General features: G+C 33.0%; 2 protein-coding genes across 2 annotated transcripts in view; one reads left to right on the top strand and one right to left on the bottom strand.

The window, feature by feature from the left end:
• Positions 1 to 20337, top strand: part of LOC126878478 (secretory carrier-associated membrane protein 1) — a 111451-nt gene that overhangs the window by 33702 nt on the left and 57412 nt on the right. The window lies entirely within an intron of this gene.
• Positions 8090 to 10132, bottom strand: LOC126878477 (isovaleryl-CoA dehydrogenase, mitochondrial). The gene has a single exon (XM_050641227.1). It carries the CDS (start codon positions 9975 to 9977, stop codon positions 8724 to 8726), a length of 1254 nt encoding a protein of 417 aa, XP_050497184.1. The 5' UTR covers positions 9978 to 10132; the 3' UTR covers positions 8090 to 8723.

The raw sequence follows: 20337 nt of genomic DNA, 5'->3' as shown, positions 1-20337 counted from the left end.
ACTTCTACAGAAGGGAAACGACCTTCTTTTCAAAAAATTGTGTAAGATACTGCAGGCTAGTTTAGGGCTGGGGTACATACCAAAAGCATGGAGGCTGATAAGGGTGGCTTTTATACCCAAACCTGGCAAAATCGGACAGGAAAGGGCCAAGTCTCTGCGGCCATTAAGTCTGATGTCATTCGTACTGAAGACCTTAGAAAAACTGCTCGATAGGCATATCAGGGATGGTGTATTGGTTGAAAGTCCGATACATCGGGGACAATATGCATATCGAGCGGGAGTCTCCACAGAAACGGCACTGCACCATCTTGTACAGAGAGTGGAGTACGTTCTAGAAAACCAAGAGGTGATGTTGGGTGCATTTCTCGATATTGAGGGAGCATTTGACAACACCTCTTACGAAGCGATCACAAGGGCGATCCGTCTAAAAGGAATAGACGAAACAAGCTGTAGATGGATAGACTGCATGCTGAGAAGCCGTGTGATATATGCTACGTTGCTAGGGGATACAGTGTCAGCTCAGGTAGCCAGAGGCTGCCCACAGGGGGGAGTCTTATCTCCTCTATTGTGGAATCTGGTCATGGATGGCCTGATAGCTAGACTCGACAACGATAGGCATCACGTCCTGGGCTATGCGGATGACCTAGTCATCTTAGCCCACGGAAAATTTAATGGTACAGTCAGAGATCGAATGCAACAGGCTCTGACAGTAGTTACAGAATGGACTTCAAATGTAGGGCTTAACATCAGTCCTCTAAAGTCCAAAATCATGAAATTTACTAAAAGAAGGAATTCAGAGGAATTGGGTCCTCTAAGTCTAAATGGTATACATTTAAATCTGGTGAGTGAAGTAAAGTATCTCGGGATAATATTAGACTCAAGACTTACTTGGAATCAGCAGATAGAAAGAATAACGAAGAGAGCGGTATCTACGTTAATGGTAGCCAGACGTACTCATGGAAAAATGTGGGGTTTGAGACCAGACATGGTATATTGGACTTATAACATGGTAGTAAAACCCACAATTACATATGCATCAGTGGTATGGTGGCCAAAAGTGCAGCAAAAAAGTGCCATCATCAAATTAAGCAAGGTGCAAAGACTTGCTTGTCTCGGGATCACGGGGGCTATGAGGGGCACACCTACGGCAGCTATGGAGGCACTACTGGATCTCCCTCCTTTACATATAACAATAAGAGGTGAGGCGAGAATGGGCTATTATAGACTGCGAGAAAACCTGAGCAACGTACCAGTTAAATCAGGACATAGTAAAATAACGAATGAAATTAATGATGCCGAATGGATGATGATTTCTGACCATATGACATCAAGATATATGCCTGAAGTACCTTTTCAAGTGGACATTTGCCCACGAGACGAATGGGACAGAGGAAACTCTCGACCCAGACTGCAGGGTTGCACCTGGTATACGGACGGGTCTAAAACTGCAGACGGTTCGGGCGCAGGAATATTCTATAGTGGTGGAAATTTCAACATTTCTATTCCACTGGGAGAATGTACCTCCGTATTTCAGACAGAGATTTTTGCAATCTTGCAGTGTGCAAGAGAAAACAACCTGAGGGCATTCGAACTGCAGCGGGTTAACATATGCACAGATAGCCAAGCAGCCATTGGGGCTCTTATAAGCCCTAAGGTGAACTCTAGGCTGGTGTGGGAATGTCGACAAGAACTTGATAGACTGGCACAACATAACAGTGTTATACTGGTATGGGTTCCAGGTCATCGGGGCATATACGGCAATGAAAGAGCTGATGCACTTGCCAAGAGAGCATCAGCTACAAAATACCTGGGTCCAGAGCCGGCCGTGGGAGTGCCAAAAAGCACCGTCCGCGAACGAAAAAAAGCCTGGATCCGAAGCCAACACAACTCACACTGGGAGAGTGTACCCGGTCAAACACATGGCAAGATGTATATCGGACGGACATGTGCTAGTAGAGCTGAGTTACTGCTGAAAACAAGCAGGAATCAGCTCAGAGTCATAACAGGTTTCCTCACTGGACATGCGCCAGTTAAGGGTCACCTGCATACAATGGGGCTGTTTCATGGAGACTTGAGCTGCAGACTCTGTAACAGAGAACCTGAAACAGTCAACCATATTTTGCATGACTGTGAGGCATTGGATCGGAGGCGGCAAACACTTTTCGGAGACATCGAAATGACTCCAAAATTATATGGCACCCACCCACTAGACCTGTACAAGCTGGTACAGGGTTCCAGAATTCTGGAATGGGTTTCATAAACAATGGAAGATGTACAATAAGCCAAGTGGCTGCAGTACAACCGGTTCACAACAGACGGCTTCCAGGAAAAAAAAAAAAAAAAAAAAAAAAAAATCTTCACCAACTACAATTGTTGTGTTTGTTGCCTTAAATTTTTCAATTGCTGTCTCAATTATTATAAGGACATCTGCGTCATTTTTAGCTTCAATATTCACAGCTGTTTATTTGTCAGTTAACATGGAAATGAAACGAGATTTATTATTAATGTTAGCGAAAAATTGTTGTTGTTTCGCTGGAACTGTTATATTTTCATCAAAGATAATCTCGGAACCCGATGATGTTTTTGTAGTTCGACGACGTTGTTCTGCAGCTTTAATATTCTTTGTCGAGTCACTGTAGCCGTCAAATACCACTGTCACTGTAAGCCCGTAATGTCTGCTAAATGGTAGACGCTTGTAAAAGTACTTATATTCACTTGAACTGAACCTTTAGCACTAAAATAAACATATATTATGAATAAGACCTACGGACAATACTGTAGCCATTGTTTACAATAGACAATCTGTTCTTTTTTAAACAATGGTATAGCCAAATGCTTTTCAAGGCCACGTGGAGAGAGGAAATTCAGTTTGGGTAGAGGTGTAACTAGGATGACCCTAAGGGGGGGTTACATCTACTTGAAGGTCTCTGGGGGTTATGGAATAATAATGGTGTTAAGCGTATAGAGCTCAAAGTACATCCAAAAGGGGGGTTATAACCCCCAAAAACACCCCCTGGTTACGCCTGACTGATTTTCTTTTGAAGAAATATTTTCAGAATAGTTTAATATATTATATAAAAGAGACACAAATAGACATTTACACTTGTCTTAAGTGCCACATTATGTATATACGTGGCTTATATGTGCATATAATGTATAAAGTAACTTTTAAAATCGCGATATCTCAGGAATGGTAACTCTTAGGAAAAAAATTGTAAGGACTATTTTCGTAGAGAATGTTAAGATCTACAACCGTTTTCGAGAAAAATCCAAAAAATCTCAAATTTTGACCTTTGACCCGGAATAACTTTTGTTGCACACATGGGATCGATGGGGACTTTTAAAACTTTATTTGTTATGGTAAACTCTAGCTCTCCACCAAAATTTGGCTCTCCGGCAATTTTTGTTATTTGTCAACTATTTTGATGTCTAAGTTGACCGGATTAAGGAGTTAGGCAGAGATGTATTATGTCTCCATTACTATTCAATGTATAGAATGAATCCATTTTTAAAGAAGCGTTACTATGTGTGAAAGTGAACGAATAATAAAATTAACAGAAAAATTATTAAAATAGAAAAATGAAGTAGGTTGAATGCTCGAATATATGGAATTTATAGGAATAAAAGGCAGATTTCGAGCATATAGTTTAATCAAATCTTGCCCAAGTATACTTTCGCTAACTTAGCATCATCAGGGGCATTTCGTCAAAACAGGAAGATATCGCAGCAAAATGTAGATAACATTTGTATGGTAAGAAAGTAATTTAAAAGATTTAGCAACTATTGTAGTAAAGAAAAAGAGAGACGTTCTCACAAACAATTTATTTTACAACTGACGACCGGTTTCGCTGTCTACAATATTCACAGGATCCTCAGGTCCGGTTAAAGTAAAATTAAATGCTACAAACAACAAAAAACCAGAGTTAGTTAGGTGGTCTAATTTAAATAAAATTTAATGATACAGCCAATATCAAAGTACATATGTTTATGCATGTACATGAATACCCACATGTATGTACGCATGGTGTAAAATCCTCACACTCACATACATGCACGCATTCATATGCAGTGGCAATCAAAAGCATGTCGAGTATATATCTTATACTCTATAGTGTCATATCTTATACTTGACATGATTTTGATTGCCACTGCATATGCATGCGTGGCATGTACAATGTTTATGCAAAAGTACATATGTTTATGCATGTACATGAATACCCACATGTATGTAAGCATGGTGTAAAATCCTCACACTCACATACATGCACGCATTCATATGCAGTGGCAATCAAAAGCATGTCAAGTATATATCTTATACTCTATAGTGTCATATCTTATACTTGACATGCTTTTGATTGCCACTGCATATGCATGCGTGCATGTATGTGAGTGTGAGGATTGTACACCATGCGTACATACATGTGGGTATTCATGTACATGCATAAACATATGTACTTTGATATTGGCTGTATCATTAAATTTTATTTAAACCAGACCACCTAACTGACTCTGGTTTTTTGTTGTTTGTAGCATTTAATTTTACTTTAACCGGACCTGAGGATGCTGTGAATATTGTAGACAGAGAAACCGGTCGTCAGTTGTAAAATAAATTGTTTGTGAGAACGTCTCTCTTTTTCTTTACTACAATAGTATGGACTCACAAATGCAACCCATTCATTATTTAGCAACTAATAAATTACATTAAACACACACTGGACGAAGGACAAACAGATCAAAAATTAATTAAAATTTGCCAAGATCTGATGATGCTAAGTTAGGGAAAGTATACTTGGGCAAGATTTGATTAAACTATTTCGAAATCTGCCTTTTATTCCTATAAATTCCAGAAAAATTATTAACAACATAAGATTATGCAGATGACATCGTGATTATGGCAATCTCTTCTGAATAACTTCAACTACTACTAAACAAGACAAACAATTTCTACAAAAAATGTGGACTAAAAATTAATCTAAAACAACTAAATGTATGATAACAAAGGAAACACCTGGGAACCTGGATTTCAGAAAATAATGATCAAAGAACAGAAGTAAGGGCCAGGATAGAAATAGCAAGAAATGCGTTTGTAAAATGAAAACAATTATTGACTTTAGATTAAAACTGAGTGTAAGAGCTCTGAGATGTTACATGTTTTTGATAGTTCAATATGTACTTGAAAGCTGGACACTGAAGCAAGAACACATATTATACTCCAGGGTAATAAGCTAGAAATAGACCATGTTCGGGACACTCAAAGATCCAGGTAGCTGACTACTTTTTTAGTTATTATAGACCTATAGGCAGAAAACCTACCTGTTTCCTGCCTAGAGTTCGCGTCCGTTTTTTAATTATTAACAATTTAGTGCAAAAATCTCGCTTTTTTCGATTTTTTGCACCCCATTCAAAAATTAAACAGTTGACATAAAACTACAAAATTTAATTTTTTAGAACATTGAAAAACCTTCACAATGCCGATTTTTCAAAGTTAAAAGTTAATTTGTTGCTACGCAAACAGCAAAATAAGTGAAAATCGTTATTTGTTAATAACTTTTACTAAAACTACTTTAGAACTTTAGTGTTTCACCCAAAGTTGTGTATTGGGGTACTTAACAAACAATCAAAATTTGAGACCGATCCATTAATTAGTTTAAAAGTTATTCTATTTGTTTATCCCAGAGACCTTTATTTTGCAATAACATAAGACAGAAAATAATGAAGATAAGGTAATTCTGCGTATGTCAAATGAAAGTAGAAAAGTGATACTATCAAAATGTACTAGAAAAAGATAAAAAATATCTAATATAGTCAAAAGTACTAATGCCAAATTATTGAAATTTTGTGTTTATAAACATTGAGAACAATTTTAAAAATATTGTCCGTAGAAAAAATCATTGTACATATTTGAAAAAGTTGGTATTTTACACGAATTTTTAAAAATGTTGTTCAATTGGTGACTAGTCGTGGTAAGTGAAGGGGGAGCTGAGAGCCGACAAATGCACGAGTTCAAAAACTAAAAAATGCAACTTAAAACTACTATCATTTTCTATATCTCGGGATCTACTGAATATATTTTGATCTTTCTTTTTTTAGTTTGTATGTAATTTTTCCGTACATTATAAATATGTAATTTGTCTATTTGCAATTTGACATTTATTAATTAATAAAAAGTTTAATTTGTTTAAAGAATTTTTGAAAAAAAATTTTTTCCCAAAAATCCATGTTTTTAATCAGACTATCATTACTAATGATACAAACGGCTAAGGTATACTTTAATAAATAAATTATCTTCAATAAATAATTATCTAATACAGATAATTTATTTATTAAAGTGAACTTTAACTTTTTGTATGATCATTAATGATACTATGACTAAAAAAATAGATTTTTGTAAAAAAATATTTTTTCAAGAATTGTTTAAACGATTTAGACTGATTATTAATTAATAAATTTATAAACAAATTGCATATTTGTAATGTACGTAGAAATTACATACCTACAAATTAAAAAAAGAAAGATGAAAATCCATTGAGTTGATCCGGAGATACAGAAAATTGTATTACATAGTTTGAAATTGCTTTTTCGGTATTTTAACTCGGTAGATTCGTAGGTTCCCCCTAGTAACCGTTTGAACTACAATTTTGAAAAATCGTAGAGGGTGCTGTGAAGATACAATGTTTAGCAAATTGTTTAACAAAAAATACAAATCCCATTATTTAAAATGGCATCAATGAAATTTCTTAATTATTATAAACAAATTAGCTGTGAATTAAAAAAAAAACCCATGGCTAATTTTGTCCCTAATTAACCCAGGCTAATTTTTTTTATTATTTGAAAATTCGTGTTAAAATACTAGCTTTTCCAATATATAAGAAGATTGTTCCTACGGACAATATTTGTAAAGTTATTCTAAATCTTTATAAACTACAAAATTTCAAAAATTTGGCATTAGGATTTTTGATTATATTGATTAATTTTTTAATTTTTTTAATAAATTTTGATACTATCACTATTCTACTTTCATTTGGCATACTCAGAATTGCCCTATCTTCATTATTTTCTGTCTCGTGTTATTGCAAAATAAAGGTCTCTGGGATAAACAAATAGAATAACTCTTAAACTAATTAATGGATCGGTCTCAAATTTTAAAGGTTTGTTAAGTACCCCAATACCCAACTTTGGGTGAAGCACTAAAGTTCTAAGGTAGTTTTAGTAATAGTTATTAACAAATAACGATTTTCACTTATTTTGCAGTTTGCGTAGCAACAAATTAACTTTTAACCTTTTAAAAATCGGCATTTTTAAGTTTTTTAAATGTTCTAAAAAATTAAATTTTGTAATTTTGTCAACTATTTGGCTTTTAAATAGGGTGCAAAAAATCGAAAAAATCGCGATTTTTGTACTAAATTGTTAATAATTAAAAAACGGACGCAAATTCTAGGCAGGAAACAGGTAAATTTTCTTCCTATAGGTCTACAATAACTAAAAAAGTAGTGAGCTACCTGGATCTTTGAGTGTCCCGAGAAAATCCTTATTACCCTGGACTAATAAATAAGCTAGTCATTTGAAATGTGGTATGTATTACAGAAGGATTCTTAGAATAGCATGGAAATGGGCAAGAATGCGAAATAATAAAAACAATAAAAATAAGAAAGTTACAATATGAATTGTGGATATTGGTAACTTTTACATAAAATTTATATTTTTTAACAAACAGCGTATATGACTGAAAAAATTGAATATATTTATGACGGTTGTATTCTAGATTTTAGATCATTCAGAACTTTTTATAAATTATAACTTTTTTTCATAAAACTAAAAATATAAAAGTTTTCTATATGGTGCAAACTTAATTTGACCATATTTTTTGTAATTTTATGAAAAAAGTTATTCCTAATAAAAAGTGTAGGAATACAATTATCAGATATTAAGTTTTTTACTCATATACGCGGTTTATAAAAAAATATTAATTTAATGTATAAATAAGCTAAGATAAAAAATAATCTAACTTGTTATAAATCTAAATTTACAATATTTGAAAAGGTTTGTGGTTTTACTCATTGAATAGGGTTGAATAAATAATTCGAAAGCATTTTGAAAACTAAGAAGATTTAATAACATTTACACAGTAATACAATGTTAATTTAACATGAAAAATGTTCGACAAATTTACATAAAAGACTATTTACTATATTTTTTGGAAATTAACGAGAATGTCAGTTGAAAATGAATTTATTTTGACGTTTCGATTTCCATTTCAGAAATCGTTCTCAAAATACAAATTTTAATTTGTATTTTAAGAATTTCCGAAGTGAAAATCAAAACGTTAAAGTAAAGGTATTTTCAGATGAAATTATGTTAATTCCCATAAGTAACAACAATTTCACAGGCAAATATTTTCAGATCAATATTAAAAAAGTATAATTTTTCTTATGCGCTAATAATACCATAATAGAATATAGTAAATAATTGTTCTACTGCCATATTTTGATACGCCATTACAATGTCAGTTAACCTTATTTTTAATTAAATCGTTAAAAAGCAATAAAGGTAATGGTATAGAAAATGTAATACCGTGTGGTTTTTAAGATTTAGGATATTATAATTTATTTAGACTGCTGACAAAACAAAAATTAAAAACAAAACAAAAAAGGAATGTATAGAGAGTTATTAAATTTTTTCTATGCTGAAATATGTAGGATATTACAAGAAAAATAGATATTTCTTTATGAATACTCTGAATTAATCACCCTGCCTATAACCAGTCTTCTAACTTCTGAGGTTCCAGCTCCAATCTCGTAAAGTTTGGCATCTCTGAGAAATCTTCCAGTTGGATAATCATTAATGAATCCATTGCCACCTAAAATTTGTATTGAATCTAGGGCCATTTGAGTAGCTTTTTCACCGCAGTATAAAATAACACCTGCGCAGTCTTTACTGTTTACCTTTTTTTTATCACAAGATTTCGCTACATTGTACAAATAGCTTCTGCAAGCACTTAATGTTGTGTACATATCAGCCAGCTTACCTTGTAACAACTGAAACTCACCTATACGTTGATTGAATTGTTTCCTAACGTGTGCATAAGAAAAAGCAACATCACAACAAGCTTGCATTATACCTAAAGGCCCACCTGCTAAGACCAGTCTTTCCAAATCTAATCCGCTCATAAGCACATACACTCCTTTATTTTCCGAACCTAACAAGTTTTCTTTGGGAACTACACAATCTTCAAATATTAACTCAGAAGTATTTGAACCCCGCATACCTAATTTATCTAACTTTGGACCAGCTTTAAAACCTTTAAAATGTTTTTCAATTACGAAGGCTGATATTCCATGTTGTGATTTCTTACATTTAGCATCTGTTTTTGCATAAACCACTAAGACATCTGCGTCTGGTCCGTTAGTTATCCAAAACTTATTTCCATTTAACATATAATGGTCTCCTTTCTTTTCTGCTTTCAACCTCATAGACACTACATCGGAACCGGAACCAGCTTCTGACATCGCTAAAGCTCCTATATGTTCACCCGAACACAATTTTGGCAGATATTTCTTTTTTAGATAATCACTACCATTTCGATGGATTTGATTTACACACAAATTCGAATGAGCTCCATAAGAAAGACCTATAGCTCCAGAAGCTCTACTCAGTTCTTCCATGATAATGACGTGATCAGTGTAACTTCCACCGGTACCTCCATATTCAGGATTTACAGTGATACCTAGAGCTCCTAAGTTGCCTAGTTTCTTAAAAAAACTTCTTAAGTTTTCAAATTTATTTTTCTTGTCAATTTCGTTGGCTATAGGAGCTAACTCTTTTTGTGCAAAGTTAAAAATTGTTTCACGTAGCTGTATTTGGTCATCAGATAATCCAAAAATGTGTTCATCAATTGGATAATGTTGGGACACCGATCTTGAATGAATATGCTTAACTTTATTTAGAAACCTTAGTAACTGACACCCACCTAAGGCCATTTTGTTGTTCACTTAGCACTTTCAACACTACAATGATACGTTTAGTAATTTCTCATTTTTATCACAAATAAGAAAAATATTACTTTCGTTACTGTCTGCCTTATCTTCATAGAACGATAAACTTGTTTGTTCTCTACTTAATGACGATGTAGTAGTAGTTACAAAAACAGTTGTTGCTAAATGAATAATGAACTTGAAAATTTAAAGGCCATTGACGTAGACACGTCCGGTTAGTGGGGTATAATTTAAATCAACGAGAACTTCATATTAACGAATCAATTATTAAGGCTTATATTTAGAGCAGCTGAAACTTTATATTAATAATTGTCGAGTATTGCTTTTTTTATTTAAAATTAATTTTTTATTATGCAAATTAATTGGTTAAACTTTGTCTGCTAGAATTTTGTTTTCTATAGTTTTTATTTCAATTTAAATAAAACTAGAGCAAAACTAGGGCAAGTGCAACAACCTGCTCAGATCACAGAACAATATCTTTAATGAATCACACACTTAAAACATTTTTGAAAATAATATACAGCAGAATTTTTAAAACTCTTGAATATGAAATTAGTGACACAATTTGGCTTTAAAAATGGTATGAGCACAAGAGATGCTTTGTTCGGCTTGAATGTGCTGGCCCGGAGATTCATGAACATGAATCAGGATATGTACTTATGTATGTTTTGTAGACAACAAAGCAACTTTATAATAGAAGGTATGTATATCTATCAATGGAGAAATTTTGAACAACGTACGTTTTGCGGGCGATACAGTAATAATAACGGATAACAACAATGCTTTACAGAACGTAATGCAACGCCTTAATAAACGCTGTCATGAGTACGGACTGAAGATGAATTTCAAGAAAACTAAATGCATATCATGACTAAATCAGCACACGCAAACATCCAATTGACTATTGAAGATACTGTAATTGAGAGTGTGGATAACTACAAATACTTAGGAACATGGATAACATCAAATGTAGACCAAACCAAAGAAATTAAGACACGCATTGAAATAGCACGTGCATCATACATCCTGGCTTAAGAACTTAAGGGAATGGTTCGAATGCAGTAGTGCAAAGCTATTTAGAGCGGCAGTCAAAGGGTCCGCATTGCCATGATGATTTCCAACCTTCAGTAGATAGAACAATTATAACTTTAAATAAAAAAATTATAAACATCGAACAAATTTGCTGACTTCGTTTAGATTTACACATTTATTAATAAAAGTTTCATATCTGCCCTTTTTATCGTTTACTGGATCATTCTTGTTGATTAATGTTTATATACAGTATGGTGCAAATGAAAGGAAGAAATTCGTTATTTCGTAAGCTGGAGAATTTAAGGAAAAATCCCGAAATAGGTCGATTTTTATTTTTAAATTGTGATTTTTTGGAATGTACATATATGTATCATACTAGTGACATCATCCATCTGGGCGTAATGCCGTAATCGATGATTTTTTTAAATGAGAATAGGGGTCGTGTGCTATCTTATTTGAAAGGTTATTTAATTCTCTATTCAGTAATATAAACATTAATATAATGATTTATACAGGGTGGTCAAAAAAGTTTTCTTGAATTAAATTAAGTGACAAAAAAAGAAGAATGTAATGTAATTTATTTAATTCAAGATACATTTTACTACTGTCAAAAATAAGAAAAAAAATTTATTTCATAAATAAACATTGCTTTTCGCTTAAATTAAATCTTCAAACTTCTGGTGGCAGGTGGCAGGCAAACAAGAGGCAGGTGGCCGGCGGGAGCTGGCTTGAACATTGAATTTAAGCGAAAAGCAATGTTTATTTGTGAAATAATCATTTTTCTCTGTTTTATGGCAACAGTAAAATGTATTTTGAATTAAATAAATTACATACATTCTTCTTTTTTGTCAATTAATTTAATTTAAAAAATTGTTTTGGACAGCCTGTATAATTAATTATGTTAATGTTTATATTACTGAATAGAGAATTAAATAGCCTTTCAAATGAGCTAGCACACGACCCCTATTCTTATTTAAAAAAAAATATTGATGACGTCATCACGCCCAGATGGATGACGTCACTCATACGATGTGTATGCCAAAATATCATTTAAAAATAAAAATCGACCTGCTTCAGGAAATTTCCTTAAAGTCGCCGGTTTACGAAATAACGAATTTATTCCTTTCAGTTGCACCATACTGTATATTTATGTAGTCTTTTCAGTCCCTTTTACTTTTTAGTGTCGGAACTGACACGTCGTTTCATGTGTGTACAAAAAATGTTGACTATTGTTTCTTGTTAGGTATATGCGAATTTGCTTCCTTCTGCTGTTGTTGTTTCCTTCCTTTGAATGATTTTCGCGACTGTTGTATCCCAATCTTCTCTATTTCTTTTTTTTTTTGTATCCCGGCTTCCCCTATTTTCTTCACCGATATGTTGTCTTTCATTCTTTTCATTTGTCTCCACCAACTTAGTTGTTGTTCTTCAATGTACCTAAGTACTGATTTCGTAGGTCTGTCCGTATATCTGTGTCTCTTATTCTGTCTCTCATTGTCAATCATCTAACTCTTCGTAAATATTTCATCTCTAGGGCTTGTATCTTACTCTTTAGTTTTCTTGTTAATATCGATGATTCGCAGCCGTAGGTAAGTACTGGTCTATACAGTGATGAGCGCGCTAATAACCTGCAAAATAGCGCAAAAGATGGAAAACATAGTACATTGCGAAACAAAAAGAGATGAAACTAGTGGAGATGGAAATGATCGTTATAAACGTATAAATTAACATTACATTACATAGTTTCCCACCTTTAGACGTCTGTGACAGGAGTATTTTATTATAAAATTCTACTGTCACAGTGACAGTTATCATACTCCTTTGATACGTCTAAAGGTGGGGAACTATGTAATGCAATGTTAATTTATCCGTTTATAACGATCATTTCCATCTCCACTAGTTTCATCTCTTTTTGTTTCGCAATGATTATGTTTTCCATCTTTTGCGCTATTTTGCCGATTATTAGCGCGCTCATCACTGTACATTGTTTTAAACACAGTTAATTTGGTTTTCCTTGTAAATAAAGTCTTTTTTGTTTAAGAAGTTATGTTTTATTGCATGGAATAGTTTTGATAGTTTACTAATTATCTCTTCAATATCGTCAATGTCTTGCCTTCTATCATTTTCAATTGTAACGCCCAGGTTTTGGAAATGGTTCACTTGTTCTAGTTCCGCTCCATGTCTCCATTAATTTGTATATTTATTACGAGTTGGCAACTCTTCTTCTTGTTTAGACATAACTACGCCATCTACGAATGCACCTTCCGAAATGCTTACACTTTGGAGATTATTGTACCCTATACGCAATATCTTTAGTTTTGGTGTACAATCTTTCATGATTTCATCCATAAAGATGTTGAAGAGGGATAACCTTTGAACAGTTTCATTGGCTCCAAAAATGTGAAGTAACTGATACCTCTTTACTTGTCATTGTCAATCATCAATATTCTATTGGCTGATTTAAAATAAAGATATTTTGATATAAAACAAATGGATTTTTCAAAATGGATCAAGCAGCCAATGTTCGTGGATTTGTCTGATATATCAAATATGCAGTATTAAAAAGGATTCGCAGAATTGTAAAATGATGAGTCAGTTTTTTATTGTATAAAAACTTACTGATTTACTCGTAAAGGAAAATTGGTTGGACATAACAACGTGGAGACTTAAGACTGAAGCTAACCAAATTCGAACCTAATATAAAATCTCTGTCCAGCAAGCAGCAAGAATCAAGCGCAAGGATCTCACTAAATTAAAGTAGGAAAATCTTTATTAAAATTATTTATTTTGAAAATTTAACTGTGTTTCGTTAACAATTTACTAGTAATTTCTTCCTAAAGTCTATCATTAAGTTTCGTTAGTGAACAATTAAACTTTTATAAAAAAGATCAAGGCAGGTTTTGTTTATATTTGATTCAGAGTTGGACCACCATCTCCATATAGCTATTTCAGCATCCTTATGCCTCATCGGTGAAGCTCAGAAGTCTCAACTCTGAAGGAAATACAAACAATTCTGCCAATTTAAGGCAAACCATCGCAATGCAATGAACCCACCTCTGAGACGCAATTCAGCGACATCTCTCGTATTACGAGGAAAACAACGAAAAGCCCCAGATGCAAAGTTTACTACCTTTTAAACAATTAGAATAATTGAAATAAAAATATAATAAACAATATTTTAAATCCAAGACTTTTCGTTAATAAACTGCTTTCTGGCTGCATCCCATATCTCCGGATTTTACAATATGTATAAACAAAACCTGCCTTGATCTTTTTTATCTTTTTCATTTTTACTCAGTTTGAGTATTTAGAAACTGCCTTTCGGTCCTTTTCCTTGACGAAGGGAAGGTAAATGCGTGGCCTAAGCGTCCTCTATTTGCTTTCTCCTACTTTCGTCGTCTCTTGTGATTATATATTGTAAAATCCGGAGATATGGGATGCAGCCAGAAAGCAGTTTATTAACGAAAAGTATTGGATTTAAAATATTGTTTATTATATTTTTATTTCAATTATTCTAATTCTTTAAAAGGTAGTAAACTTTGCATCTGGGGCTTTTCGTTGTTTTCCTCGTAATACGAGAGATGTCGCTGAATTGCGTCTCAGAGGTGGGTTCATTGCATTGCGATGGTTTGCCTTAAATTGGCAGAATTGTTTGTATTTCCTTCAGAGTTGAGACTTCTGAGCTTCACCGATGAGGCATAAGGATGCTGAAATAGCTATATGGAGATGGTGGTCCAACTCTGAATCAAATATAAACAAAACCTGCCTTGATCTTTTTTATCTTTTTCATTTTTACTCAGTTTGAGTATTTAGAAACTGCCTTTCGGTCCTTTTCCTTGACGTGGGAAGGTAAATGCGTGGCCTAAGCGTCCTCTATTTGCTTTCTCCTACTTTCGTCGTCTCTTGTGATTATATATTGTAAAATCCGGAGATATGGGATGCAGCCAGAAAGCAGTTTATTAACGAAAAGTCTTGGATTTTAATTTTTTATATTAAAAATTATTGTTACATAGGGGGGCATGAGAATTTTAGAAAATAAAAGGTGGGGTATGGCACAAAAAAGGTTGGGAAACGCTGGTCTAGCGGGTAATGCTCAAATACATTATTAAATAATATGTCACCAAATATTATTCTGGATAATGAATATAGAAATGAAGTAAATGAAATGATTGTGAAATAATATGGACATAACTCATTAAAGTAATTTATACGTTGGAAATTTTGGAATTTTTGTGTAGCGGATACTGTTAAAGTTTTGATTTTATACTTGCAAAACAATCGCTGAATCTGATCGCAAATATTTGACCTTACGGTCAAGAGTAGTACCTACTTGCTATGTTAGATTGCATTTTCTGAACCTGCAAGCCACTGGGTATTTTTAATAATTTATTTACCAGCAGTACAATAAAAATATAAATACCGAGCAGCAGGAACCTTGTGGGAAAATAAATTAGCGAATTGTTCTATACAAAATAACAAAAACTTTTGGTAAAGAAGCTGGTGGATCATGATGATTTTCGATTCGATGTAATTTTCTTATTTAATATCTCAATTTTATCTGTGAAGGTTTCTGTTGGTATATTTTCTTGCGTTCCTCAGTTTTATTTGCGCCTGAAATGTTTGGGATATATATGCTTCAATACTTTCTTTTAGTTTCCTATTATCACTTGTAGCATTGTCGTATCATCACTATTTTGGTTGCTTCTAAAATGATTACATGAGTAACCGCCATTAGTGCTTGCATTCGTTGAAATTATCAAGATTCGCCATTACTAAACTGTTCAAAATTTTGCGAATTTCCACTTAATAGTATAAGTTCGTGTATGTCTAAACAACGACCAAAAAAATAACTATTGTAATGTCAGAAAACCGATAGTTTCAACATAAGAATCATTATTTTTAAAGACACAACTTACTCAACACTCACACACAGGTATAGTTGCGATAAGAAATATAGTAGAATGCTCAGATTTGTAGGTTTTCATAGCTCTGCTTTAAGATATATTGCGGCTGCTGGTTGATCTGGTAATTAAATATGTAATTAAAAAATTTATTTTTTACTTAGGTATATACCGTTAAAGCAGGACATATCTTCTTTTAGTAGCACTACAACCCGGGGTGGGTCTTGACTAACTGCACAACTCGTCTCCATCTCAAACGGTCGTTCATGATAGTTGGGTCAGTGGGTAGCCCCATTGTTCTTAAATCTGACCATATATCGCTGGTACCTATGATTAATGTGATTCCTAATATATTTCTAGTGAAAATAATAACTCTTTGATAAGTGTTGGCGATACAATTCTTTTTTATATGCGTGTCCGCGAAGATTGTAACTCCCAAAATATTTATAACGAAAAGATTTAGTTCATAATAGATGCCGACGAAAACAATAATTATTTCCCTTTCTGTTTCTGTTTCCGCCGACGAAAACAATTATTTCTGAGAACTTTTTAGTAATTATAATTTTCGTGGACCCACATCGCATTCGTGGGCGTCCTAGCGGCCTTCTTGCTGTGGGGGGCCCCCTCGCAAGATATTTAAAACTCTCCACTCTTTCAAAGTTATATGGGTCTATCCGTCTATCGTAGCATTTTGCCCTATTCTGTTTCGTCCCTTTTGTCTATTGATGCACATGTATTTGGTTTTCTCTTCATTAAACCAGTTTTCTTTGCCCCTACCTCCAATTTATGGAAAGTCTCCTTCACATTGGTGACTGTGTTTTCCACAATGTCAATGTCATCCGCGTATAGTAGTGGTAATTTTGGTCCATTTACTGTCAGTAATTCTCTTCTAATTTGTGCTGTTCATACTACTTTCTCCAGAATTATATTAAAAAGTAGAGGTGACAGCGCATCTCCTTGTTTCAGGCCCATGCTGATTTCGAACGATTCTGAGAGTTTGTTACCTATCCGTACTTTGAATCTACAGCCATTTACACATATCTTAACAATCTGGATAAGTTTTTTGGAACTGAAAGTTCTGCCATTGCATTCCACATCTGATCCATTTTAATGCTGACGTACGCTTGTACATGGACATAATCGTATGAGGATAATAGTCTAAGAGCTAGAGCCGAAAAATCATCGTCATAAGTAATATGAAGTTTGGCATGTGAAATGTGTCTATTGTATATTGACAATTATGACCCCTTTCAAGCTGACACCATAGTGGATACAGGAAGTAGGAATAAGGGATGAAAGGGGAAAATTAGTGTAGTCTTTAAAGGTTTTCACCTCCTATTTTGTTAAACCTCCATTGATTTGCATGAAAATTGGTGACTAGTTTAGAGCATACCCCAAGAAATAAAAATGATTTGGTGCCAACTTGCACTTTTACCCTGGAGGTGGATACCACCCCTTCTCGTGGGTGAAAACTATTTTATTAAAAATAACCCCACAAATCGACAGAGGGACAAATTATAAGTAAAATTTGTTATATCATGTTATTAAAATAAATCAATACTTTTTGAGTTATTAAAAATCAAAGATTTGTCTGTTTAAGAGCACATGCGTGAAGTTACGGATGATAAAAAGAACATATTAATTAATTGTATGTTACTAAAATTTTATTTTTATATTATTTCTATATTATAAATTTAGCAAAAGTGTATTCGAATATGTCAAATGTACCCATTATTGGACACCCCCAGTTTCTGGACATATTCAGTTTATATTGATAGAAAAAAATCAATTAAATATTGAAATAATATAAAAATAATATTTTACTAACATACAATTAATTAATGTGTTCTTTTTATCATCCGTAACTTCAAGCATGTGCTCTTAAATAGACAAATCTTTGATCTTTAATAACTCAAAAAGTATTGATTTATTTTAATAACATGATATAACAAATTTTACTTAAAATTTGTCCCTCTATCGATTTGTGGGGTTATTTTTAATAAAATTGTTTTCACCCATGGGAAGGGGTGGTTTTCACCACCAGGGTAAAAGTGCAAGTTGGCACCAAATCAGTTTTATTTCTTGAGGTATGCTCTAACTAGTCACCAATTTTCATGCCAATCGATGGAGGTTTAACAAAATAGGAGGTGAAAACCTTTAATGACTGCACTAACTTTCTCCTTTCATCCCTTATTGCTACTTCCTGTATCCACTGAGGTGTCAGCCTGAAAGGGGTCATAATTGTCAATATACAATGGACACATTTCACAGGAAAAACTCCATATTACTTATGGCGATTATTTTGAAAGGACATAATAATATTATCGTATGTGTTTAAATTAATTTTGACCATTTTTTATTTACATTTTACCTTATTGAGGCCCTCCCTGTTATCGCATGCTTGCACCGATAACTGATGTAGACTCTTGTTATTGTTAGAATTATTGATCCTAAATGAACTTTATAAAAACACAGTTAAATCTAAAATTAACGTAAGTATACGGTATAATTAACAAGGAATCACTTGACATACTTAATTCATTTTTTTCCTTCTTCCGTATTTTCTGCGTCGCTATCACCATTCAATTCAATAATAAATTTATTTGTCATACCAATAATGTGGAGCTTCCCAATCTTCTTATAGTATTCTTCAACTTTGATCACTTTGTAGATTCTTTTCTGCCATTCTTCTTTGGTAATATTAGATACTTATTTTTTAATTACCTCAATTACCTTCTTATTAAATTTAGGAGTCTTATACGTGGTTTTAATTGTCTCCAAATTAACTCTTTAGGATTGAACACACAAAAATAGGAAGAATATATAGGGTGGAAGACACTTATGGAATAAAATTATTTCTGTCCTTGTTTTACAATTTTTTTAAAAACGCTAAGACCCGTTGACAATTACAATTCCATTTTTAAATATAAATATACGCTTTTTAAACCTAAATGTGAATGTACAGGGTGATTAACGCAAGCTTAGCACAGTCTATAATCTTTATTTTAATGGAACACACTATATATTTTTATATTTTTAAAAGCTGTTTAACAACCTGATTTCAATGAACCGTATCATGTACGGTGTATTATGAATAATACAGGGTGAAATCTTGAAATTATAGTGTGTGGAAACCACTTATGGAATAAAACTGTTTGTGTCCTTATTTTAGAAAATTATAAAAAACGCTAGGATACGTCAACTTTTAAATTCAAATGTGCACTGTTTAAACATAAATTTAAATATATAGGGTGATTCACACAAGTCTAGCATAGTCCATGATCTTTAATTTTAATGAAACGCCCGGTATATATTTTAATGTTTTTAGAATCTGCTAAATAAACCCACATCAAAAAAGTGTATTATGTAGGGTCTGTTATGAATAATACAAGGTGAAATTTTAAAATTATGTATAATTTTAGTCAAGATATTAAATACCTACATAAAATTTTGAAATTAATAATAATTTATCATACTTTAAATAATGTTATTATTTTTAAATTAGCTCAATAAAGACATACATTTTCTAAACTAAGTATAACTATTGGGTTTTGTATTTAATGTCTTGACGAAATTTATAAATAATTTCAAAATTTCACCTTGTATTATTCATAAATTCATAATAGACCCTACATAATCCACTTTTTTGAGATGAGGTTGTGAAGTAGGTTCTAAGAACATAAAATATACAGGGTGATCCATTAAAACTAGAGATCATGGATTAAATTTGTTTGTAAAGCGCCCATTTGAATTTAAAAGTTGAATTGTCCCAGCATTTTTTATAATTTTGAAAAGAAGGACATAAACAGTTTTATTCCATAAGTGGTTTCCATACTTTATAATTTCAAAATTTCACCCTATATTATTCATAACACAAGATACATGATATGGTTCGTTAAAATCAGGTTATTAAGCAGCCTTTAAAAATATACAGGGCGTTCCATTCAAACTAAAGCTTATGGGCTCAGCTAGACTTGCATGAATCACCCTGTACATTTAATTTATGTTTAAAAGGTGCAAATTTTTATTTAAAAATCGACGGGTCTCAGCGTTTTTAATAATTTTTTGAAACAAGGACAGAAATAATTTTATTCCATAAGTGCCTTCCACCCACACTGTATATTACAATATACTGTGTTCATACTTTTGACAATACTCTCTAGGGCGTACTTAAAATTTGTTAAATTCCTTCGTGTATAGAACTTCAATAAGTTTTTTTTTGTATAAAAATCTTCGAAATACAAATCACTTTCCCTTAAAAAGCGTTGCAGTTCAGCTTTCTTCTTTGAAGATGTATTTGGTATCCTGGTTAGCTGCCGGAAATGATAGGAAACGTTGTCAAGCACAATTTCACTATATTTGGCTCCAAGTTTTGGATCAGTGTAAGTAGTCAACGTTACAATCCTCCACAATGT

The sequence above is a fragment of the Diabrotica virgifera genome, chromosome 10 (assembly GCF_917563875.1).
Source record: "Diabrotica virgifera virgifera chromosome 10, PGI_DIABVI_V3a".
Lineage (NCBI taxonomy): Eukaryota > Metazoa > Arthropoda > Insecta > Coleoptera > Chrysomelidae > Diabrotica > Diabrotica virgifera.
Note: the sequence above shows the minus strand (reverse complement) of the source record. Positions and strands in the feature narration are given on the sequence as shown.